This window comes from Ailuropoda melanoleuca, chromosome 4 (assembly GCF_002007445.2).
Source record: "Ailuropoda melanoleuca isolate Jingjing chromosome 4, ASM200744v2, whole genome shotgun sequence".
In the NCBI taxonomy this organism is placed as follows: domain Eukaryota; kingdom Metazoa; phylum Chordata; class Mammalia; order Carnivora; family Ursidae; genus Ailuropoda; species Ailuropoda melanoleuca.
Genome location: NC_048221.1, coordinates 57,205,415 through 57,231,494, shown reverse-complemented (window position 1 = coordinate 57,231,494; position 26,080 = coordinate 57,205,415). Strand labels below are relative to the sequence as shown.

Sequence of the window (26,080 nt, the reverse complement as noted above, 5' to 3'; positions counted from 1 at the left end):
ATGGTTTGTTCAGACATTGCTTTCTTGACTTCCTTTAGTTGTTCGTCCATAGTTTCCTTTAGCTCACTGAATATATTTAACATTGATTTAAGAGCTGATTTAATGTTTTTGACTAATAATTCCAAAGTCTGGGCTTCTTTTGGAATGGTTTCTGTCAAACTCTTTTTTCCTGTGAATAGATCATACTTTCCTGTTTCTTTGTATGTTGTTATGAGTTGAACTGTGTCCTCCCAAAATTCATATGTTGAAGTCTTAGCCCACAGTATCTTAATATGTGATCTTATTTAGAAATAGGGTCATTGTACGTAATTAGTTAAGGTGAGGTCATTCTAGAGTAGGGTGGTTCTCATAATCTAATGTGAGTGTTGGCCTTATAAAAAGAGAAAATTTTGGGTACTCTGACACACACACAAACAGGGAAGCCCAAGTGAAGACAAGGTAAGATCTACAAGCCAAGGAATGACAAAGATTGCCAGCAAAACACCAAAAACTAGGAGAGAGGAATGGAATAGATTCTCTTTCACAGAAATCAAACAGAAACAACCCCGTCAACTACTTTGATGTTGGACTTCTAGCCCGTACAACTGTGAAACACTAGAATTCTGTGGTTTAAGCCCCCAATTTGTGGTACTTTGTTATGGTAGACCTATCAAACTAATATATACGCTCTGTTGTTTGTGTATTTGTTTGTTTCCTTGAGTCTGGACATTCCGAGTATTATAATATGGTAACCCTGGAAATCACATATTTCCACATCTCAGAGATTGCTGGTTTTTTGTTTGTTGAGAGCTAGAGTCATCCATGGATGACTTTTCCAAACTATTTTTGCATACTGTGTGTTCATTGTTGTGGTTTCTGTTCCATTGTCTCTGAGGTCAGCCGGGGACCTGAAAAAGATGTCCTTAAATGTCTGACTCCCAAAATGGGAGGAGAAGGAGTGCTCTCTCTTGAAGTCCCACCACAGCAGGGAAGACACTTCAGTTGGTGGAGGTTGGTGCCAACCTCTCAGCAATCAGAAGTAGGGATGGGCAGTCAAAGAACTGCCCTGATTTCTGGAGGACAAGGTCCTTACTGCCCACTCTGGCCCCAGAAAGCTGCACCAGGAGCAGAGGCCACCAAATCCTGCAAGTGCCCACCACAGTGCTGGGTTTGTGGGACACTGGCCATTACTGAAACACAAAAATCCCCCCCAGTCTTCCAGCCTTCTCCTCAAGCTCTCCTCTGGACACTGAAAGTACTCAACTAGACTCCAGGGTTCCAGAAGAACTGCTTCAAACACTTCCTGCCAATTCAGTTGCTCTCCCAGTGAAGGGATGGGGTCCCTTCACCATTCTCCACAATAGCACCCCTGTTCACCCATCGTTATCGCTGAGCGGCACTTCCTGCTATGGACATGTGCCTTTTGTTCAGCCATTCAGCTGCTGAAGGACATTGTGGTTTTTTTTTTCCAATTTGGAGCTATTATGAATAAAGCTACTATAAACATTCATGTACACACAGAAATGAACTAAGTCTTCATTTCTCTGGGACAAATGCCCATCCAATGGGTTTTTGATTTCTGCTATCATATTTTACATTTCCACCAGGTATCTGTTGGTTCTCTAAGTGTTACTTCTGAAGGTATGTCCTATTTATTCTCTGTTCATGAAAGTAATACATTATTTCTGTACATATGTACATAGTCTGTTTCTTTCAAGTCTGCTAATCTTTGCTCATATTAAATGTTGGGGATTAAAAAGATGTTTGATTTTGGGGGTGATGAAACTGTTCTTTATCTTGATTCTAATGGTGGCTTTCACAACTGTTTGTCTGAACTCATAAAACTGTACACAGACACACAAAATCTACATCGTGCTGTAAGTAAATTATGCCTCAAAGTGGCTTTTTCAAAGTTTGAAAACTGTGAGCTCATTTTTGTAGCTTATTGAATTTGAATTTCACTGTCCAATTACCTAACTGGGAAGTTTATTTGAGGAGCCTTATTCAGTATCTTTAGGTGTTTCTCTATGGACTTGTCAGATTCCCCTGAGAAATCAGACTCTACCAACCTCTGGCCAGAGGGTGAAGGGCTGGTCGCCAGGCTTCTGGGAGCTCAGTGGAAAAAGAGTAAGATTCAGTATGTATTTGTTCACTTCAGTATCGTGCTGGATCCTGCCTTCCGTTAATTCCAGTGCTCCCTAGTTAAAAGGTTTTTGGTTTTAACCATCACCAGAAAATAACCTTTCAGATATCTGCCAGTGTGTGGAAAGTGCTCTGTCGTGTCTGGAGGTGACAGTCTCACTGTTTCTTAAATGGATTTTTTGTTTGCTTGATGTCAGCTAGCCCCCTACATCCCCTCCAGACGTACATGGTGTCACTAATTTTTGAGCCTTTGATGACTCTGATGTCAAGTCAGGTTGGTTTCTTGACTTTTCCCTTACCAGCTTATCATCTTTTTTTTTTTTTAATCTGTTGGGTTATTTACCACTCATCTGGTTTTTTTCCCCCCAAAATGTCATTGCTATTTTAACTCCTTTACTCTCCCCCCATCCTTCAAAGATTATTTTTAAAGGCAGATCCCTTTCCATCAGAAGTTTATTGACATCACTCTATTGTCTTTGACACTGAATGTTATTATGAAAGAGCCTGGGGCCAGGCTGGTTCATTGCCCTTATGAATAACTAGCGCAACTAGAACATGTCTGTGTTGATCACGCTATGTTGGTTTCTTCTAGAAAATGGTATGTTACTTCAATCTTCAGATTCAGTTCTTTAATATTACGATGTTTTCTTCCACCATATTTCAGAATACCACTTCTGTATTTCTTGTTAGATTTTCTACTGCAGGGTATGAATTATATTTATGTTGGATCATCCTCGTCTACCCATGTCTATCATCTTTTTTTTTTTTTAAGAGAGAGAGAGAGAAGGCGTGGGGCAGAGGGAGAGGAAGAGAGAGAATCTTAAGCAGGCTCCATGCTGGCCGTGGATTATGACCTGAGCCGAAATCAAGAGTTGGACGCTTAACCGAAAGGGCCACCCAGGCAACCCCTGTCATCTTTATCTCAACCTTTCCTATGTCATTAAATTTATTCTCAGTCATCTGGAATCATCTTTTGATTCCAATGTATTTGGTAGTTCAGTGATAGAGTGCTTTTGATTCTCAAATGCGACCTTAACAATCAATTCAGGTGTTACTCCCCGCTCCCTCCTTCCACATATCATGTATTCACTAGGTAGAGAGCCTGGGGCTTTTTGCCCAGGAGAAATCCCCATGTCTCTTTCTTTCTCCTCTCTGTCTCTTCTCCTCAGGGCAGTATCAGGTATGGAATCACAGCACTGGGGGAAGAACACATGGTTTCTTTTTATCGGTTTCCTTTGGGTAACGTTTCCCCTAGTGTTGGCAGGGGTGTTTACCCTGGGCTTTTCCATATCATAGTAATAAGCAAAGGAAACGAGAAGCCCACAGATTGTGCCTTAGGAAAGAACATAGTGAGTTTTTAGAACAAATAGTAGACCAGTGTGACTGGACCATTATAAGCAGGGCAGAGGGCAGCATGAATGACTTGATTACACAATGCTTCCCACAAACAGTGAGGAGTTCAGATTGTATTCTTTGAGCACTGGGAAATCTTTAAAAAGCTTTAGGTTGGGAAATGGCCTAACTGATTTGTATTTTTAGAACCTCCTCTGGCTGATGTGTGATAACCAGACTGCAGTGGGCTATGAGCGAATTCAGGGAGGCCAGGAGGAAGGCTACAGGCAAGAGATGATGGTGGACTGGCATGGGCGGGGAGCACGGGGATGGTAATAAGTAGGTCCACATAAGACATGCTCTGGGAGTCAAACTGGTAGCACTTCCTGGGGAACTGACTATTGATGGTGACCAACAAGGAGGAATTAAGGATGGCTCTCAGGTATACCAGCATGTGGGGGGGGGTCTTCCCTGAGAACCAAAATTTCACTAGATTCTCAAAGCAATTCATATTAAAACAGGTTAAAAACCTTGGTTCTAGATACTTGACAATTTTGTATTATTAAGTCAGGTCACCAGAGAGTAGCATGTGGGCACAGCCTTACTTTGGCCCCTTCAGGAACTACTTTTTTTTATTATACTATGCTATGGCATGATGCCACGGGACTGCATTTCAGGATCTAATAAGAAACAGTTCTATAAAATCCACTACTGTATTTACTAAGGGGATATTTTAAGGCCATTATTCACCATATCTCAATGCCCCTTTTGTAAAAACTTGAGAAATCTCAGTCAATTCTCCCTCTTTTAGTCAGGTAGTAGGAGATAGATTTTTAGGCTAATTATAAAGCAAATCTATGTGACTTTATGGCATGAATTCTGTGAACCAACAAATTCACCTTTCTTCTAACACTATCCTAATCTTTCTTACCCTCATTTTGTTCCCACCTTGATTTTCTCACTTTGAAAAAATATATGTAATTTTCAGAAGCTTCCTCAAATCTCTTCATAATAGGAATTTTAAAAAATAATAGTAAATCAAATTTCTGGTCCTGTTGAGCACAACAAATAAATCACTATATAAATATACAGGAAATGGTTAGTTGATCTGCAGTGAAGCTTAGGGAAAAGACCTAAAATAATCCCACAAACCTAGGGGGGTTTTTCCTATAAAGATATTCCCATGTCTGGGGTATAGCCGTCTATGTGCTTCCTTTCACGCGCCTGTCTTTCTATCTTAATTTCTCATTAATTTCAAAAGTTTTAGAAGTAAGTGTTAAATCCATAATTTTACCATCAATTTGCCAAGACTAAAGTTAAGTTCACCACTGCAGAAAAAAACATGGCTCATTATCACAAAGGATTAATTATAAACATTGATGAAATAACGTCCTCTACAACATACATTTCTCATTGAAAACAACCATCTAAAATAACATTATAAAGTTTTAATCACTCATTTTCCCAATACTGGAGATGTAAATAAGAGCTCTGGTTACTTATCAGGCCACTTAACTAGTGCTATGGTTTCAAGGAATTTCCAGTGGTTGATGTGACTTCAAGGGAGAGGAATGAGATTTCAAATCTCTTTTGCTGAAAACATGAAGTACTAATAATCCTTCAACTCTTTTTATTTCTTCCTATCTCTCCTATATTGGAAGGGGGTACAGAAAAAAAGCCATTCAAACTACCCATCAAATTATAACATAAGAAAATATTTATAAGCTTGTTATGATTGGATAGGGCAGGGGTGAAGGGGAAGTGGAAATAAACGTGTGCAATAGACATCTTTTTGGGAATCTGACAGCTCACAGCCCATAACAGGCTGACAACCATGGGAACTTCCCACCCTCCCCGCCCTGAGCCCATCAACAATGCAGATGTCCCCTGTTGATGGGACAGGAGCCTGACTCTGGCCATGCTGAATGGAAGTGGGTGGATGGCTGATCCAACTTGGACAAATCAGATGTCCTCTTCCATAATTCAGAATTGAGACTGAGAAACAGTGAGTCCATCAGTTCCTCCTCAGACTAGAACTATTGAATAAACTTGTTTGTGGAAGAAAGGGCTTATTTTGGCTGCTATGTGCACTCCAAAAGCAAATAAAGTCTGCATGCAGAAACAAGAATGAGTTGCCCGCATACATGAGTGGAGATGGTCTTGCAGTTCCTGGTTCTCCTCCCTTCCTAAGGCCTTGATATACTCTTGCATTCCAAAAAGTCTTATAATAACTTGCGCTTTCCTGTATAAGCTACTCAAATAGACATTTGTCACTTGTAACTCGAAAGTCCTAATACATACATCTTTTGTCCCCCTTCCCCCAACTGTATTATAATTATAAGCTAGAGAAATAGGGTTTATTTATTTATTTTTTAAAAAGACTTTATTTATTTAGTTGACAGAGACAGAGACAGCCAACAAGAGAGGGAACACGGGCAGGGGGAGTGGGAGAGGGAGAAGCAGGCTCCCAGCAGAGGAGCCTGATGTGGGGCTCGATCCCATAACGCCGGGATCACGCCCTGAGCCGAAGGCAGACGCTTAACGACTGCGCCACCCAGGCGCCCCGAGAAATAGGGTTTAAATTACTTAATTTCTGATTATCCTAAAGTGGGAATAGGATTTCCTACACTCTAACCATTACAGTAACTTGCAAAACAAAAAGTGACTGCAAAGTCAGCTGATTCAAAGAGAAATTCTGAAAAAGTAAGCAGTAAAACAATCTTACCTCGAGATTCTCTTTTTTATATACTTCAATAGCTTTCTCTTCAGATAATCCACAGCAGCCATATTCCAAAGGAGTAAACACTGTAGTTGGAACATTAACATAATCACACTGAAAGATAAACAAATTACATCCGCTTATTCTGTGACACTTGTCACAGCAAAAACCTACATTACATCCATTTATAAGAGGAAAACAGATAGGTCTGGTTCAATGTGATTTGTTCTTCCATTTCACCACTTCAGGGAATTCGTTGTTACACTCAAAGTAGGGGGTGAGCCCAACTCCAGAGCAGAGACCACACTCTGGCCAGTGGCCCACGAATGGGACCAGCTCTCCCCAAGCCCCAACCTGACTTCCACTCTAAAATGTTTTCTTTCCATCCCTAGGATTCTGGACCCTGCTCCCCTGGAGCCCCTCTACCAGGTGACCCGAGAATCATGCCATTTCACTGGAAGCTGAGGCCACCCTTGGCCATTCATGTAACTTCCACAGAGGAGATGAGCAAAGAAGCAGTTTAACAGTGTTGGACTGGGTGGCCGCCCTGGACCATCAAGGGGAGATGGCATACGTGTAGGGGGTGCTAACATGGGAACCAGGATCTCGTAAGTCCTAAGGTTCTGACAGAACCCCCAGAGAGCCCTTATCAGACTGAGGCAGAGCATGAGCAGACATTGCGGGGAGGCTGCAGACTCTGAGCCCCACGTGCCTCTTCCAGCAGCTCCCTGCACCTGCCTGTGGGAAAGTGAGTGCGAGCGCCGGTGGCATCCCTGCCTGGAAGAGAGTGTCTGTGACAGTGGGGAGAACTGGAACACACTGGGGCAAGCTTCATTAAAACCGTGTGTGGAGAGAAAGTAGTGTGCAGGAGCAGAGAAAGGCTGGAGGGTACAACCAGAGATGAAGGTCACTAGGCCTGCCCATCAATAGCCCCCTCAAGGCGTGACACTGCCCACAGCACTACCCGCCTCCCCCAACCCTGCCAACAGGCTGTAGGCGATTAGGTCAGGGGTGACCTCTAACCCAAAGAAAGCTAATGTGTAAGCTGGCCAGAAATCTGTGTAGAAAAAGGTGAGCTACGTCAGTCGAGCTCCTTCTTTTGCAGGAAGATGAGCTAGAAGCGAAGGAAGAAACCCCCAGTGGTAGCGGGACGGGAAGAAATGCACCTGTGGAGCTGCAGCCAAGTAAGGCTGGCGGACGGGCCCCCTGTGAAACCCCCCCTGCGTGCCGGGGCCCCAGAGCACCATGACCCCAGCCCCAGCCCTAGCTCCAAATGCAGTGTGGCCCAGCCCTAGCGTGGTGCTTGTTCCAAGTCAGTGTTTCAACTTACTAATTCGTAGGATCCTTGTACGAAACCCCGTCAGTCTGCCCAGCGTGAGTAAGTTTCTATTTTTTGTTACCCCAAACTAAAACAAATCAAACACTGCCAGCCATCCCTCCAACAATGGGGCGGGTGATGTATAACGTACATCAGCCTAGAGTCTTTAACTGAGATGCTCTAATACCACTTCACACTTGCTAACCTGCAAATCGTGGCCAAGCCGAGCATTTTTACTTTTTTCCGACATGGCTAGAAAAAAACCACATAACCATAAGGATAATCTTAGTATTTTCTGACTTCTGTTAGGCCTGCAGATACTTATCAATCCATTTACAGTTGACCCTTGTGGGGGTTGGGGTCCTGACCCCTCATGCAGTCAAAAATCCACATATAACTTTTGCCCCCCCCAAAAAACTTAATTAATAGCCCACCCTTGACTGGAAGCCTTACCAATAACGTAAAATAGTCGACTAACACATATTTTTACGTTTTATGTATTGTATATTATATACTCGCAATACAGTAAGCTAGAGAAACAAAATGTTATAAGAAAATCATAAGGAAGAGAGAATACATTCACAGCACTGTATTGTGTTTATTGAAAAGAATCCACATGTAAGTGGACACACGCAGTTCAAACCCACGATATTCAAGGGTCACCTGTACTGACCAGCAGCTGATCCCATGCCCCATGGCTTACAGGGGGCCTCTGTCTCCCATTTCCTATAAATTAAGAATAATCAACAGGAAGTTCCTCAATGTTCCTTCCTTTCATCTAAAACACTTTCTCCGCATCTTAAACCATCTCCTCCACCTGAACTTGACTTCACCTTGCCCTGTCGCCTTCCTTCTAGTCCTGTACCTTTAAACTTTCTTTCTTCATACCCTAAACACACTGCTGCGTCTTCAGATCTCGCCGCCCAGCAGCCACCTTGATTAACTTCTTAGAGCATCTAGCAACTACTCTGCCTCCATACACCCTGAAACGTTAACTGCTTTGTCACACCGTGTGTTCAGCATCCCGGACCCCACCCGCTGATGCCCGCAGAGCTGCGTCCTGGTTGCCCCCACCCAGCAATGCCTCCATATATGTTCAAGTTCTCCCTTCATGACCCCACGAAGCACCCAACACAGCATCCTTTATGAAGAAGACGTACTCAACACATTTCACCTGACCTTAATCATGCAAAACAATCAGAGAAATTCAGAATAGGAGACATTCTACAAGGAAAAAAGTCTGGACTCATCAAAAATCAAAGTCATGAAAAACAAAGCAAGCAGGTAAATAAAGGCAGGGGAACCATTTCAGATTAAAAGAGTCAGAAGAGCTAAACGTACCACGTGAATCAAACACGTGCACGTGCACATGTTAAATGGCAATCTGAATAGTATCACATTTTTGTTGAATTTCTCTGAATAATGAAACCGTGGTTACGGAAGAAGATGCTTGTTCTCAGGATATGCATGCTGAAGTATAGAGGGGCCAATGTCAATGACACCTGCCACTTACCTCAGAAAGCTCTGGAAAACGAAATACACACATCGTACACATACATATTCAGAAAAGGAGAGAGCCAAAAGGCAAAATATTAATAACTGGGGAATGTGAATGAAAGGGCAATATGGGTGATTATTAGTATTCTTCCTGTGTTTTGACATCTTTCTAAACAGAAAGACGGAGGAAATAAAGGTCTTCAACTGCTCCTCCTGCCTACAGAAGGCTGTTCCAGTTCTCTATTGAGGCAGGAGACTTTTGATGAGCTGCCACCAAATGAATTTTCTAGCCTCATTCCCAGTTGTATTCCTCTAGCCCCAAGTGCTCTGCCCGCACACACCCCAAATGCTCTGAGTATTATGGAAGGGACAATTCTTCATGTAGGACAAAACATTGAGCATTCCTCACCCCACCCATGCCCTCCACCCGCCAACATCTCCACACGTCCCAGTGCTCTCAAGGAGTAGAGCACGATGTCCGCAGCTGGGAACTCGAACAGACTGCTCACAGTCCTGCTGAGCTCTGTGCCTGCACCTGCATTATCTACTTACCAGAAAAGCCCTGTGCTTCCTTGGTTTTGAATGACTCATCCTACAAAGCCTGTCCCACGTCTTTAATTGAAGACAATGAAAAATGCCTGAGATGGTAGAAATCATCACCTTCACACTTGGCAGAGGTAAAACCGAGGCACAGAGACTTGAAACAACCTGACCAGGTTCACACAGCAGCAGGCACTGAAGCCAGGGCCAGCAACCATCCACCTGGAATGCCTTTACTAGTCCAATAAGTTACAACTAACTGCCCCTTGTTTTTAGATTACTCATGATCTGCCACTCTCCTGGGAAGGCTCTTGGTGCTGGAACCATGCCAATCCTTTGTATGTCACCTAGCGAGAACTTGCCCACAGCAGATACTCAAATAATATTTGCTGGAAATCATTAGTAAATACTAATTTATCGGTGATGAAACCTTTACTTGCAAAACAAGTACACGAGTGTTATTTGTACTGATTTTCTTAATCACAATTTTGATCCAGATATCATCTCAAAAGCAGGAAACTCACCTTTTCCAAACGGCCAGCAAAAAGTCTGCGAGCCAGCAGCTTGCCTGCCTGTATGGCAACGGGTGTGAGCTCAAGTTTACCCTCCAGAATATCCCCAACAGCATAAACATAGGGCACATTGGTCTGTTCCATATCATTTACTGGTATTTTGCCACTCCTATTGGATTTTGGAAAGGAAACAAATACATTATGACTCATTTGGTACTGCTGGATGACTAACATGAACTTTTCCAAGAGAAAATGACTAAACACATAGAGCAAAGACCTCCCTGTAAGAAGAGAGGCACCTCAGGCCATCAATGTCTATAAGATCAATGGCTCAAATCACAAAGGGTCTGTAGCTCCAAAAAAACCACCTTTCCGGTCGGTGAAACATACTCATTTTTTGGATGCCAAGGATAGCTCCAGCTATCCCCCAGAGTCACACTTAGAGCTTTGAAATTTTTCTCCTTGCCTGAACAACAACATAAAAATTAACTCTAAATCAGATGGTGGGTGAAGAAATTTCCACAATTTATTTTTTAAAATCACTGTTTAATGTATCAGTTCTTTAAGGCATACACTAAAGAGTTACTGATTCATTAATGAAAAAACTGATTAATACAGAGCTGGCACGGTACTTATTATGAAATAAACTTACAGCATTAAATTTTGCATCTTAGTAATTAAATGAGAATTTCCAAGAGGTGATCTGTAGAAACATTCTGCTTTGTGCAGCAACACTGCAATGATCCCACATGTACTTACTTCTCGTTGATTTTGACACCAATTTTCTCCAAGCCAATTTTCCTTGTACAGGAGTCACGACCAATTGCTAACAAAACCTACATTTAGAGTGAGATCCAAAACACAAACTGTCAATGTCAGGAATGAAAAAAGGAACATCACTACAGATCCTTCAGGCATTAAAAGGACAATAACAGAATACTATGAACACCCTACGCCAATAAAGTTGACAGCTTAAACGAAACATTCCTTGAAAGACAGTTTACCAAGTCACATACATGCAAATCTGAATAACTCTATGTTATGTGCTAAGTTATGTCCCCACACCAAATTCACATGTTAAAGTCCTAAGCCCCACTGCCTCAGAATCCAATGTATTTGGAGACAGGGCCATGAAAGAAGTAATCAAAGTAAACTGAGGCCATTAGGGTGGGGGCTCTAATCCAATACAACTGGTCTCCTTTATAAAAAGAGGTAATTAGGACACAGATGACACAGACTGAGGGGCAACCACACGAGGACACAAGGAGAAGGCACCATCTGCAAGCCAAGGAAAGAGGCCTCAGAATAAACCAAACCTGCTGATACCTTGATCTGGCTTCCAGCCTCCAGAACTGTAAGAAACTAAATTTCTGTTGCCTAAGACACTCACTCTGTGGTGTTTTCTTATGGCAACCTTAGCCGAGGAACACACCCTGTATTCATTGGAGAAAATGAATCCACAATTTGTAAACTGTCCATAAATTAACTCAAGACCCAAATGACTTCTCTGGTAAAGTCTATCAAAATTTAAGTAAGAAATACTACTAATGGGATACAAACTCCTACAGAAAAAAAGAGGAAGGAACACTTCCCAACTCCTTTCTTTGAGGCAAGCATAAACAGCTGACACAAAAATCAAAATGGATATTAAAAGAAACCTAGAAGCCCATACCCCTCAACACAGGTGCAGAATACTTAAGAAAATGTTAGTTGGCAAATGAAATGCAGCAATATATAAAAAGGGTAATTGATCATGACCAACTGGGGTTTGTCCCCAAAATACAAATTTGTTTCAACACACAAAAATCAATGAATGTAATTAATCATGTTGACCAAATAATGGAGAAAACAATTTAATCATAAACCGATAGATATGGGAAAAGAATTTGACAAAATTTAACAACATTTGAGGATTTTAATTTAGTCCTCAGCAGATTAAGAATAAAAGAAAACTTCCCCAACCTGTTAAAAGGCATTGGTAAAAAAAAAAGTCTACAGCTTACATCCTAGCAATGATGAAAAGACTGAATGCTTCACCTCTCAGGTGGGAGCAAAATGAGGATGCCCACACTCAAGCAATTTCTATTCAATGTTGTACTGAAGGACTTAACCAGTGCAACAAGGCAAGAGAAAGAAATAAAAGGCAGGCAGATTGAAAAGAAGAACAAAACTGGCTTTATATGCAGACGTCAACCCCAAGAATCTACAATAAGGTCAACATATAAAAATCATTTGTATTTCTATATACTACCAACTAAACATTGAAAATTTAAAAATTTAAAATACCATTTTATAATACCTTAAAAACATGAAATATTGAGAGACAGATTTAGCAAAATACATGAGAGACCTCTAGAGCAAAATGATAAAATACTGCAGAGAGAAACTAAAGAATACATTGATAAATGGAAAGATCTATGAAGTTCACACACTGGAAAACTCAATATCGTTAAGACGGTCAGTTCTTCCAAACTGGTCTATATAATCAATATAATTCCAATCAAAATCCCAGCAGGATTTTTTCAGTAGAAATCAACAAACTGCTTTTAAAAGTTATACGGAAAGGTAAAGGACCTATAAACAAAGCCGAAGGACTTACTCCACTGGTCTAAAATTTACTATAAAGCTTCAATATTGAAAACACTGTGGTGAAAGGAGAAAAATGTTCAATGGGATAAACAGTGCAGAAACAGACCCACAGTTAAATGGTCAAATGACTTCAATAAAGGCACCAAAGCAACTCAGTGTCAAAACGGAAGTCTTTTCAACAAACAAATGTTGAACAAATATTTCAACAAATACCCATATAGAAGAAAAAGAACCCATATTCCTACTTCATTCTATAAACAAAAATTAATTCAAGAGTATTACAGACCTGAACATAAAAGATAAAACTATAAAGCTTCAAGAAGAAAATATGAGAGAATAGATTCATGACCTTTGGGTAAAAGGATTCCTTAGAGCACAGAGAAAGCATTAACCATAAAGCAAAATTGATAAACTTGACTTCATAAAAAATTTAAAACTACTGCTCATCAAAAGATGCCATAAAAAATGAATAGGCAAGTCACAAATGGGAAGAAAATATTCACAATATATCTACCTGAAAACAGAATGTATCCAAGATGTATACAAAACTCCTTCAATTCAAGAATAAAAATTCAAATAACTGAACAAAACATGGACCAAAGATTTGAACAGATAATTCATAATGGAAAATATAATAAATGGCCAGTAAACACATGAAAAGTTGCTCAACATCATTAGTCATCAGGAAGACGCAGATTAGAAGCATAATAAGACACCACTACACACGCACTAAAATGGCTAAAATGAAAAAGCTGGACAAGCCCAAAAGTTGAGGACATGGGACAACCAAAACTCCCATGTCAGCTGTTGGAAATATAAAGTGATTCATTCATTTAGAAGCTGTTTGGCAGTTTCTCAAAAAGTTAAACATAGAAACTATCCTATGATCATCTAATTTCATTCCTAGGTATTTAGCCGTGAGAAATGAAAATACAGGTCTACAAGGGCTTACGCAAGAAGTCTTCATAGCAGTTTTAATCACAGCAGCCCAAACTACAAGCAGCCTAGATGTCCACCCGCAGGAAAATGAGCAAACTGTGGTATACTCATACAATTTTATATTCATATAATTCATACAATAAGGAGAACTAACTACAGACACAACAGCATGGATGAATACAAGGAGTACGTGTCGTACAGTTGCATTCCTGTGACACCTGGAATAGGCAAAACTAGTCTATGGTGACAGAATCAGAATAGGGTTGTTTGGGTCAGGGAGTGGGAAGGGGTTTGGGAGAGCTTTCTGAACTTACAGAAATATTCTGTTACCTTCAAATGAGTATGGATTATACAAATATGTACATTTGTCAAAACTGACTGAACTGTACATCTAAGATATATGCATTTTGCTACATGTAAATTATACTTTATTATAAAAGTAAACAATTTACAAATTTAGATATTGTGAATAACTTTATACCAATATATTTGAGAACTTAGATGAAATAAGCTAATTCCTAGAAAAATAAAACGATCTAAAGTAACTCGAGAAAAAAAAGAAATAGCCCTATGATTGTTAAAGAAATTTGATCAATAGTCAAATACATATATCTATAGAAAATTCTAGGCCCAGATGGTTACACATCAATGAATTCTATCAAGCAGATGAAGAACGAATTCTAATATTATGAAAATGCTTCCAGAGAATACAGAAAGAGGTAATATACTCCAAACTTCTTTCATGAGCTAAAGCAACCTTGATATCCAAATCTTTACAAGTTCAATATATGAAAGGAAAATTGAGCCAATACAATTCATGAATATTAATGCAAAAATTCTAAAGAACCAAATCCAAGAATATATAAAAGAACAATTACCAAGCTGGGTTTATACCAGGAACACAGAGTTGTTGAACATTAGAAAATCAATGTAATTCAACACATTAACAGATTAAAGAAAAGAAATTTTGAGCAACAGCTACAAAAGAAACACCGCAACCAAACATCCACTCGTGATTTTTAAAAAACAAAAAAGAAATAACCAAACAACCCTTGGCAAACAAGAAAGAGAAGAGAAATTCTTTAACTTAATTAACATCTAACAAAATCCTACAGAAAACAGTACTCTTTAATGATGAAACACTGAAAACTTTCAATACTGAGAACAAGGCAGAATGCCTGCCACTGCCACTTCTTGGAGGTCCCAGCTAGTGTATTTATGCAAAAAAAGAAATAAAAAGGAAAAGAGCAGAAAGGGGGAAACAAATAGTTTATTTACAAATAGTACGAAGGCATACAAAGAAAATTCAAAATAATCTGAGATAAATTATCGAGTAAGAATTTAGCAAGATTGTGGAATACTAAATCAAAACACACAAATTGGCAACATTTCTATACATCAGGAACAGTTAAAGACAATGACATTTTCCAAAAAAAACCACCATTTATGACTACATAAAAATACGTTAAATACCTAGGAATAAATCTAAAAGAAGATGTTCTTGATTTGCATAAAGAGAAATTTATTAACTTTGTTAGGAATTATTAAAGACAACCTAAATTAAGAGACAGATATATGATATTCATGGATAGAAGGCTAACTATTGCAATAAAAAGTTACCAATTAAATTTTTTTTTTAAAGCATTTTTTTTTTAAAGATTTTATTTATTTATTTGACAGAGAGAGAGACAGCCAGCGAGAGAGAGTACACAAGCAGGGGGAGTGGGAGAGGAAGAAGCAGGCTCATAGCGGAGGAGCCTGATGTGGGGCTCGATCCCATAACGCCGGGATCACGCCCTGAGCCGAAGGCAGACGCTCAACCGCTGTGCCACCCAGGAGCCCCACCAATTAATTTTTATATCCAATACAATCTTAATAGAACTCTCAACAGGAGTTGATTTATTTTGTTTGTTTCCTTACTTATTTTTTTATAATAATTTTTTATTATATTATGTTAGTCACCATACAGTACATCCCTGGTTTCTGATGTAAAGTTCGATGATTCATTAGTTGCGTATAACACCCAGTGCACCATGCAATACGTGCCCTCCTTACTACCCATCACCAGTCTATTCCATTCCCCCACGCCCCTCCCCTCTGAAGCCCTCAGTTTGTTTCTCAGAGTCCATAGTCTCTCATGGTTCATTCCCTTATTTTTTTGCTTTGTTGATCCTCCCCATATCATTTCTTTTAACTAAAAACAATCACACATACATCAGTATATAAAACATAAATGTATCATTATAGTTTACCAAAAAAATGTCGACATCCAAGTATCACTAGTTTAAATCAGAACTGTTGGCACCCAATATAGTCCGTGGACTATTCACACTGTTTGCAGATTTTATATTGTTTTTGAAAATAAAAAGATCTTTATTATTGTTTTTGATTATAAGATATACTCAATTTTTACTGAAAGTATTCAAATGCCCAAACGTAGAAGATATCTAATGCCCTAGAAGTAAGTACTTATAACAGTCAGATATATCTGCTTCCAGATTTTATACTATGTACAAATTATCCATAGACACATATTTTCTTATATTTTTCATGTACACGAAAAACTACCGAATGTCAACAGCTCAACTACCTGATATTTTATTATAGTTTTACAAAGAACCAAAGGAAAAAAATTAAGCCTGGTAGAATTTTCCTATAAACTTCATCTGTGCTAATTTATGAATGTGTTCAACCACTTACTGCTTATAAAATAAAAACTTACTGTATTATATATTTCTTCAATAGTTTCTGGTCCTTCAGTGGATTTAGCCACTACTTTCAGCTTTCCGGGTGAACCTTTCTCCAACTGCTGAACCTAGGAAGGATAAATAATGTAATGATTCTATCTAAAGGTAACAGAAAATAAGTGGGTCAGAGGGTACACACGTGTGTGCGTGTGTGTGTGTGCGTGTAGGTTTTTTGATTAAGTAAAGCTAGAGAAGAAAGGACCGTTAACAAGATACAATTTGGAAGTAGAAATAAATAAATGGGTTAGTTGGTGGTAGCATAATAGGAAGAATAAGGGATGCTTTTCAGGTGTTGACTTAATAAATTGTGTAGACCGTAGTACCACTTACTGAGTACTGAGATAGGCCAGAAAGATGAGCTGGGGAAGAAAATCAAGAATTTCACTTTTGTCTTAATAAATCTGACATGCTTATGAGGAATTCAAGTGGAGATATCCCAAAGCCAAATGTGTAAATGGGTGTGGAGTTCAGGAGAGATGTCTGAGCAGGATATATACATCTGAAAGCCATTAGCATTGAGACAATAAAGTTCGGGCAATAAAGAAGACCGCCCAGGTAAGAACTGCAGAGAAGAGGTGCTCTGACATTTACAGGTCGAGGAGATGTGGGACCAGAGAGCTCAAGAATGGAGCGTTTCAAATGGAAGGAATGTCAATTTCACCAAATGCTGTGCAGAACCCCCCTACATAAGTGCAGAGATATGACCACTGGATTTNTGGGACCAGAGAGCTCAAGAATGGAGCGTTTCAAATGGAAGGAATGTCAATTTCACCAAATGCTGTGCAGAAGCCCCCCTACATAAGTGCAGAGATATGACCACTGGATTTGGACAGCATGGAGTTTGCCACAGACCCCAGCATGCAATTTCAAAGGAGCAGCCGGGATGGAAGCAGCTGAGAGTTGGCTGAAGTGGAAAATGGAGGCAAGAAACCAGAAGAAGCGTGTATAGAAGTTTCCTTGTGAACAGGAAAAGAAAAATGGGGACCCAGCCAAAAGGGCAGAGAGGGCAAAGGGAGGGCTTGCTTAAAGAGGAGAGACACTTGTGGGAATGAGAGAGTGGAAAGGATGGTTAACTGAAGATGGGGCAGCCCTGAGAAGGTAAGAGAAGGTGAGAGCATACAGAAGGCCTGAGAGGAGCACCCATATGGGTGAGGGGGGCGGGGAGGACAGAGGGACATGTGGAGGTCAGTTTTGTAGACCAGAGGTGGGAGCACTGTCTTTAAGATGTCCTTCCAAGTACAGACAAATTTATTTCATGAAATGAAGTAAGGAGAGCTAGACTAAAAAACTAAAAAGAGAATAAAAAACTAAAAATAAAAGGAATTCCAAACACCTTCCAGACTTACCAACACAGGTATAAATTTTCTTAAGAACTTAACACCATGTTGCTCCATGTAGGAACCCACTTTCTCTGCCATTTCTTGATCAAAGCCACGAAGAAGGATTGAGCGCACCATGACCGTGACATCTAAGCCAATGCCGGCAAGAAACCCTGCACATTCCAGAGCAACATAGGATGCACCCACCACTAATGTTTTGCCAGGGCAGTAAGGCAGAGAAAAAAGGTCATCACTGAAAAATAAAAAACAGCAAAAGGAACACGTAGGCAATAAAACTGAAGTAAATAGGTTTCGATGCATAGTGGTCTTCTGTTGGCTGCATCACAACCTGGTGCTTGAATGAAGAAACACTAACAGAAAGAGCCTTTTGGAGTTTGTAAGAGTGTCCATTGTAGAGTAAGAAATATATCTCCGTTTTTTCAAAATCAAATTAGTGGATCACAAGTGAAGGTGTTTTAAAAATGAAATAGAATAGAAAACATTAGACTACATTATACATGATAAGAAGAAATATGGTTTGATTTGTTCTAAGTATGTGTGTGTTCACCTGAACAACAGTGTCACAAAAAAAAAACGCATTTCTTTTTTTTAAATTTAAATTCAATTAACCAACATATAGTACATCATTAGTTTCAGATGCAGAGTTCAATGATTCATCAGTTGCATATGTGCATCTGGTGAAAAAAGTCTGAAAGTCATTGTCCTGTGTTATATAATGTCCTCTCTGTGACCATCCAGGGCTAATTACTATTAAATCCCAGTATTAGGAATAGCCATGCTTCTCCTGACCAACTGGTTCATTATCATCATACAGACATTAAGCCCTAACGCTATTTGTATTGACTTCTTTGCTTTGGCCTCCATGAAGTTTAGAGCCAACTTCCCAGACCTTGTTGAGCAATTATCTAGAATCATACAGCATATATGTGTGCATAAATTTAACCTTATTATTTACCTAACCTTATTTTCTCAGGCTTCATTACGTTAACCACTTAGCTTCTTCTGTTATACTTTTTATTTGTCATCAACTCAAATCTTTTGGGAAATAATATCAGGAGCTAAATAAATTGGACACAAAAACATAACACAATTTACGCTTACAATAGCCTATTTAATCTTACCTAGTGATACAGTACTCTTTATCTCCTCGGATTCCTAAATACCGGGGCCTTTCACCGGTCGCTAGGACAAATTTTGCAGCAGTGTAGTAAGTTTCCTGTCCTTTTCTATTGGTTGCCTTGAAAAGAGAAAAATAAATTTCAACTTTTTCTACAAACACGGTAGAGTATCAGACACCCTGGACAACTAGTTCCGGAGCTCCCCACCCAACAGGAGTGGATGCACAAAAATAATAATGCAGTCAATAAGCACCAACATAGAAAGAGAAGTCTTCAGAAAATATCCACCGAAAGAGCTCCATGGAGGTGGAATAGGGGATTGGAACGCCAGCAGAGGACAGCTTCAAAGGTGCTGGTATTTCAAGTGGAGACAAGAAAGCGAGAGGATTTGAGAAGAAAGGAAACCTACAGAAAGAACAGTGCATAGAAAAGCACACAGGCCTGAAAGCCAGCAGATGTCTGGGAACGGCAAGTGGCCAGACAGTGGCAGGAAAGCGGGGGTGGGGGGGCCGTGTGCCCATGAAGGGAAACAGATTCTAGCCAAATGTCAACGCCTTTATTTGCCATTCTAAAGATTTCACCTAAGGGGAGCCAGGAAAGGTTATTCATTGTTTGCATACTTTCAATTATGCAAGTAATTCATAAATACATTTTTCATTAAGAAAAATTCAAAAACCAATGAAGTGTTTAAACAAGAGGGTGGTTTAAGTGGTGGGATGGAGGGAGGGCAGCCTGGAGATAGGCACGTGCTCCAGAGGGTCCGGAAAGAGAGAAATGAGCACAGGCTGTAGGGGTGGGAGGGGGAAACCAGAGATTTCTAGCTGGAGCAACTGAGGAGACCCTGGTTATCAGTAAACGTGGAAATGCAGAAAAGAGGCAGGGATGGCTGCAAATGACTGGCTTTTTCAACCAACCATGCCGGCCATGCCACAATTTGAGAAATAAAACTACCTGACGGGTATTTCTATGATGTTTCATGTGAGTGATGCAATTCAAACTGCCCCACATATGGTTTCAAAAGGGGCAGCTTTCAGCAGACCACCTCACACCTTTCCGGAGATAATAAATGACTACAAAATAATCTCAAATCTCCCCAAGATCATTGTGTATTGTGCTAGGTAAGCAGAGTTCAAAAATAAACTAGGTGTTGAGGGTTATATCCGATTGTCTTTTATAACTCCAATTTAAAATTCTTGTGCTCATCAAAACGATCTCATTTTCCTGACATATTGCTCTCACGATATGAAACACTACAAAGCTTATAAAATACATTAATTTTCATACTAATTTTGTTAATATGTCTTTGAATAACATATCGGAGTTCTGGTTAAGGTTTCATTTTATTTTTATTTTTGTAATTATTCATTTTACGGAGGTCTAGTGGACACACAATGTTTCATCAGTTTCAGGTGTACAACCTAGTGACTCCACAAGCCCACCCGTCACGCCGTGCTCAGTACGTGTGTAGCCGCCATCCGTCCCACACAACGCTACTACAACACCCCGACTAATTCCCCAGGCTGTACCCTCATCCCCATGTCTATTCGTTCCATTCTGCCCATCCCCCCTAAGGTTCCATTTTAAAAAAGAATTACGCTCCTAAAATTTTTCATTTTTTAGTCTTTTAAACTTCAACTATTTATTTAGTCTAAACATTTTTCTTTTCTTTTTTTTTTAAAGATTTTATTTATTTATTCGACAGAGATAGAGACAGCCAGCGAGAGAGGGAACACAAGCAGGGGGAGTGGGAGAAAAAGAAGCAGGCTCATAGCGGAGGAGCCTGATGTGGGGCTCGATCCCGTAACGCCGGGATCACGCCCTGAGCCGAAGGCAGAAGCTTAACCGCTGTACCACCCAGGCGCCCCTAAACATTTTCTTTTAAGGTAGTAATAAAATCAAAAGGCAAACAATAACTTTAAATGAAGAGCTCTTTAAAAGGCAATTCCTCCAATTTAGCAGGATCTGTGGAATCAACAACAACAGGAAGAAACAGGGCACACAAGGGAATGTGCACGCATACATCAGTGAGAGTCCGTAATACACGACATGGAATTTCGGATCAAGGCAAGTTCAAGCAATAGCAAAGAAAAGCAACAAACAAGACAAGACAAAGAGTACCTTTATTTTATGATGTTCGACAAATTCTCCATAGGAATTGACATAGGCCACGGCCTTCTCCCTCAAGGACAACCTGTAGCCCCAGTTTAGAGAGCCGATGTGATTTTGAATCGCTTCTGTCATAGTCTCCCAGTTGTGCTTCACTGAAAACAAATAACCAGAGTGAAGGCATAAAGTGCTTTTTTTTTCTTTAAAGATTATTTATTTACTTATTTATTTGAGAGAGAGCAGAGTGAGTGAGAACATGAGTTGAGGACAGGAGGACAGGGAGAGGGAGAAGCAGGCTCCCTGCTGAGCAGGGAGCCCGACGTGGGGCTCGATCCCAGGACCCTGGGATCGAGCTTAACCAACTGAGCCACCCAGGCGCCCCAAGTGAATTTTATTTTTAATGTTAATCATATACAACCACACATGAGCCGTATTATATATTGCATTAAGAATCAAGAAGTGAACACAAGACAACTAGCCACTGAAATCTTTTTTTAGGCCAGTTATGGTTTATACTTCTTCTTTTGTATTACAAAACATAAGCAAAAAGCAGAGTTCTGAAAAGAAGAAAAAAAATCCATGCAACAAAGAATGGGGAGAACAGTCCAAAACACCACAAGGCAGGAAGATCACCCCCACTCGGGAGCACCCCAAGGCCACTCTCTCACTCTGAGGTCTGCTGCACATGGTGTCCCACAGGTGAAGGGAAGCGGGTCTCAGGCCAGCGAGCAGCACACACTCGCCTGACCAGACGAGCCCCGGCCACGCCCTTTCAGTTCACTTGGTGGTGGGTTTTATGATAGCGAAGGTCCTACACTTCTTCACAGCAAAAGTGGTTTCTGCTCACCGCTGCCCACCATTTACATTACAATGTTTACTCATTTCCTGTAGCAATCGGAGCAGGAGGTGACGGAATCGAATCCCTCATCATCCCCGTATCTTCTAGGTGGGACTGATTCACTAGCTTTCGCCTCGTCTGCTCATGCTGCTTCCTGAAGGAGAAACCAGCCTCTGTGCAGCACCGTGTTTGTATGACACAGAGGCCAGCCCAGGACTCCCATCAAACTGGATGAGATTCCCAAAGGCAAACCCAGCCAGCTGAGGGTGTCCTCTGGTCACGCCCAGTGACTCACCCCATCTAGCACTTGGAAAGGCCTCAGCACTCCTCGGGAAAGTAGGAGGGTGCAGTGCAGGAGAGAAAAAGAAGTCACGGTACACTGAGTTCATGGCCTGGCTGTCGTACCGCCCCTCTATGAAGCCAGTGTGCAAGGGCTCCTGAGGTCTTGCCATCCAGGGGGTCACGGCGGTCGCTGCATGACCCAACCACCACACCTTGATCCCAGGCGGTAACGACCCAGCAGGGATGAGCCTCTCCACAATGGCACGTGCCCTCAGACCCTAAGCTACCTCCTCCCCTCTAACCCAGAAAAGCAACTCCTCTAACCCTCCAAGGACCTTGTCGGTTGGATTCCCACTTCACATGTCCTGTTGTTTCTGGTTCTCGTTGTAAGAGACACTCTATATCAGTGTTTCCCAAATAGGCCGCACATCAGGATCCCCTGGGAATCAGGTTGAAACATACAAATCCTTGGACCTGCCACAAGCCTACAGAGTGAGGACAGGCTCCCCCGGGAGATTCTGATAGGGCAAGTCCAGGGACTGGCACTTTGGACCACGTGCTCTACTGCTTTATTGACCTGTTTAAGCTTTGCAACAGTATCACAATTCTAACTACTGATGGGAAAAACCATTTCCCATACTTTCTCAAAGGCTGCAGAGCTATTCTCAAATGTTTACTCTCAATACAAACTTTAGAATTATCTGTCAAGTTCCAAAAAGAAAAAAAAATTGTTGAGATTTTTCCTGGACTTAAATAAAATTTACAAATTAATTTTGAGATAATGTCTTTATAATATTGAGACATCCCATCCAAAAACCTCAGTATATTTTTTGTTATGTTTTTATATTCTTTCCTTATATATTTGTCCATTCCTAGTAAATTTATCCCAAGTCATTCTACCATTTTGTTGCGATTTTCTATTGTATATTTAACTTCTTATTGCTAATGTAAGAAATCTATTGATTTTTACACATATACCCTCTGAGGAACTTAGTGAACTCTTATTAGTTCTAAAATTTCTAGTTCAATCTCATATATTCTAGGTGTCTTGTATATAATTCATATTATAGATTATAATATCTTTTTTCTTCCTCCTTCTCAAGTATGTCCTTTTCTTTCCTATTCTTCCTTTTTGTGCACTGGCCAGAAGCCCCAGAACAATGCAGATATAGTAGTGGAAGAGGGCTGCCCTGTTTGATTCTTGACTTTAATGTAAATGCCTCAAGCTCTTCTCCATTAAATATTTACATCTGACTTTTCTTCATCATGTAAAAGAAGTGTCCATTTCTTTGCTTAGCTTAATGACAGTTTTTTTTTTTAAGAGCCATAATGGATGTGAAATTTTTATAAAATGCCTTTGGAGCTGGAATCCAGGTCATCATGAGGATTTTAGCATCCCTACTATGGTTTCCTAATGACTCATTCTTGTATCACCAGAATGAGCCCTCAGAAGTCACAGTGCATTTTTTAAGTCACTGCTGGAGAGGATTTGTTAATGCTTTTTCTAGAATTTTGTAGCTCTATGGGCTATAGCTTTCTATTTTTACACTACCTTTCTTTTTTTTTTTTTAAAGATTTTTTATTTATTTATTCGACAGAGATACAGACAGCCAGAGAGAGAGGGAACACAAGCAGGGGGAGTGGGAGAGGAAGAAGCAGGCTCATAGTTGAAGAGCCTGATGTGGGGCTCGATCCCACAACGCCGGGATCACGCCCTGAGCCGAAGGCAGACGCTTAACTGCTCTGCCACCCAGGCGCCCCTACACTACCTTTCTGTATCACTGTTAAGTCAGCCTCAAAAAAAAGGTGGAATGTTCCATTTTTTCCTAAACTCTAGAACAGTTTAAATATTTAAAAATTGTCTGTTCCTTGAAGACTTGAGGAAATTTACATGTAAATTTGTAGTGTCTTGGAGAATGGGTTGTCCTTAGGCAATGTTTTCTTTGATAATTCAAGTCAATTCTGGTCATTTATATTTTCCTAGAATATACTCCTTATCATCTAGATATTTAAAATTCTTACTGCTGATTTGTATACTGAATTTGTTTTTTCTCTTCTCTTTCTGTAGTTGTATTTCTTTTCTCAAGACATCTAATGTTATATTTGTATGACTTCTCTCCTCCTGTTTCCCTGATTGGATTTGCCAAAGGTCTCGCTGCTTCTTTGCATTTTCAAACATATTCTTGGTTTTGTTCATTGACTCTATTTTGGGGAGGGTGCTAAATCGTTAATTCCTCAATGTGCATGCGTGTGTGTGTGTGTGTGTGTGTGTGTATGTGTGTTGGTTTGTTTTTATGCCTTGTGGTCTCCCTATCTGGTATCAACTGACATTGCTTTGGTTTGCATTTTCCTGATACAGCTTCTCCCACCCATTTAAAAATTTCCCATCNATGTGCATGCGTGTGTGTGTGTGTGTGTGTGTGTATGTGTGTTGGTTTGTTTTTATGCCTTGTGGTCTCCCTATCTGGTATCAACTGACATTGCTTTGGTTTGCATTTTCCTGATACAGCTTCTCCCACCCATTTAAAAATTTCCCATCTAGGTGCCTGGGTGGCTCAGTCAGTTAAGCGTCTGCTTTCAGCTCAGGTCATGGGACTGAGTGGGATTGAGCCCCACACTGGGCTCTCTGCTCAGCGAGGAGCCTGCTTCCCTCCCTCCCTCTGCCTGCAACTCTGCCTACTTGTGCTCTCTCTGTCAAATAAATAAATAAAATCTTCTTTTAAAAAGTAAAAAAAGTAAATAAATAAAAAATAAAAATTTCCCATCTATTTCATTTTTTTAAAAAGATTTTATTTATTTATTTGACAGAGACAGACAGCCAGCGAAAGAGGAAACACAGGCGGGGGGAGTGGGAGAGGAAGAAGCAGGCTTCCAGCAGAGGAGCCTGATGTGGGCCTCGATCCCAGAACGCCGGGATCACGCCCTGAGCCGAAGGCAGACGCTTAACGACTGAGCCACCCAGGCGCCCCATCTATTTCATTTTAAATAGGAAAATTTACGTTAGCCATTTAAAATTTTAAAATTCCTGAATTCTCAATAATTTTCTCTTTTGATTTTAGGTGTGTGTCCTGTAAACAGCACACAGATGAATTCTGTCTATGCAACTTGAGAAGCTGACTCATTCAGCTTTATTCTAATATATAAAAAAGACTGTCCCTATGTCTGTCTGCCGTCTTGTTTTCTGGGTTGTTTTTTGCTTGTTTTTAAATCAGTTTCATGCTGTTTATTTGTTCATTTCCTATTCCCTTTTTCTTGGAAGTTCTATATTCTATTTCTGATCTGGAAATTATGTATACATTTTAAATTTATTTTAATCCATTATTTCTCTACCAACGTCAAGAACGAAAGTATCTAGAACATTCTTCCACACTAAGATTTCCACACACTTTCAGGTCCTTTCTATTACCACTTAGATTCTATGGACTTCTCTTGGCCACTCCATGAAGCCTATGCCTAAAAACTGCTAAGCCCCAAATTCCATGTGATGGCTAACTAGGTATTTCTCAGTATATAGCACCTCGAAATTAGAAGACTTTTGTATATATGGAACAAAATTTTACCCACTTGAGGAAATGAGAAAGTATTTAGGACTATTAAGCATGTAGATGAGTTCAAGAACATCACCTAAACCCTCAAGTGAGGCAAAGTGGCATGAGCATACACCCTGCTGTCCCCGCCGAACGAGCGGAGCCCCAGCAGTGTGGGGCAGCGGGTGCGGGCAGGGCTGACACACCAAGAAGTCGTCAGCTTGTGAGGAACCCTGCGTGGGGAGTCACCACATACCCTCCCTGCCTGGCTGTCCCCATCACAGGCCATGTGTACAATTCCATTCTCCATGGCCTTTCTCCATTAGGGGGCATTCAGTGTTTCCTCCCCACTTGGCCTCGATTATTTTAGAATTATTAAAACAGGGTATAAACACTTATGGTTTTAAATAGACTCCTTTGGGTGCCTGGGTGGCTCAGGCACTTAAGCATCTGACTCTGGATTTTGGCTCAGGTCATGATCTCAGGGTCATGGGACTGAGCCCCATATCTGGCTTGGTGCTCAGCGGGGAGTCTGCTTCTCCCTCTCCCTCTGCG

The 26,080-nt window shown here is 40.5% G+C and overlaps 1 protein-coding gene across 1 annotated transcript in view; it reads right to left on the bottom strand.

Annotated features, from left to right (window-relative positions):
* Window positions 1-26,080, bottom strand: part of TXNRD3 (thioredoxin reductase 3) — a 70,554-nt gene that overhangs the window by 14,437 nt on the left and 30,037 nt on the right. The window contains exons 8-14 of the mRNA XM_034657258.1: window positions 20,891-21,033; window positions 18,776-18,891; window positions 17,661-17,886; window positions 16,290-16,382; window positions 10,799-10,875; window positions 10,052-10,208; window positions 6,179-6,286 (exon numbers count right to left, since the gene is read on the bottom strand). Coding sequence (XP_034513149.1) covers window positions 6,179-6,286; window positions 10,052-10,208; window positions 10,799-10,875; window positions 16,290-16,382; window positions 17,661-17,886; window positions 18,776-18,891; window positions 20,891-21,033 — 920 coding nt within the window. The remainder of the gene's footprint in view (window positions 1-6,178; window positions 6,287-10,051; window positions 10,209-10,798; window positions 10,876-16,289; window positions 16,383-17,660; window positions 17,887-18,775; window positions 18,892-20,890; window positions 21,034-26,080) is intronic.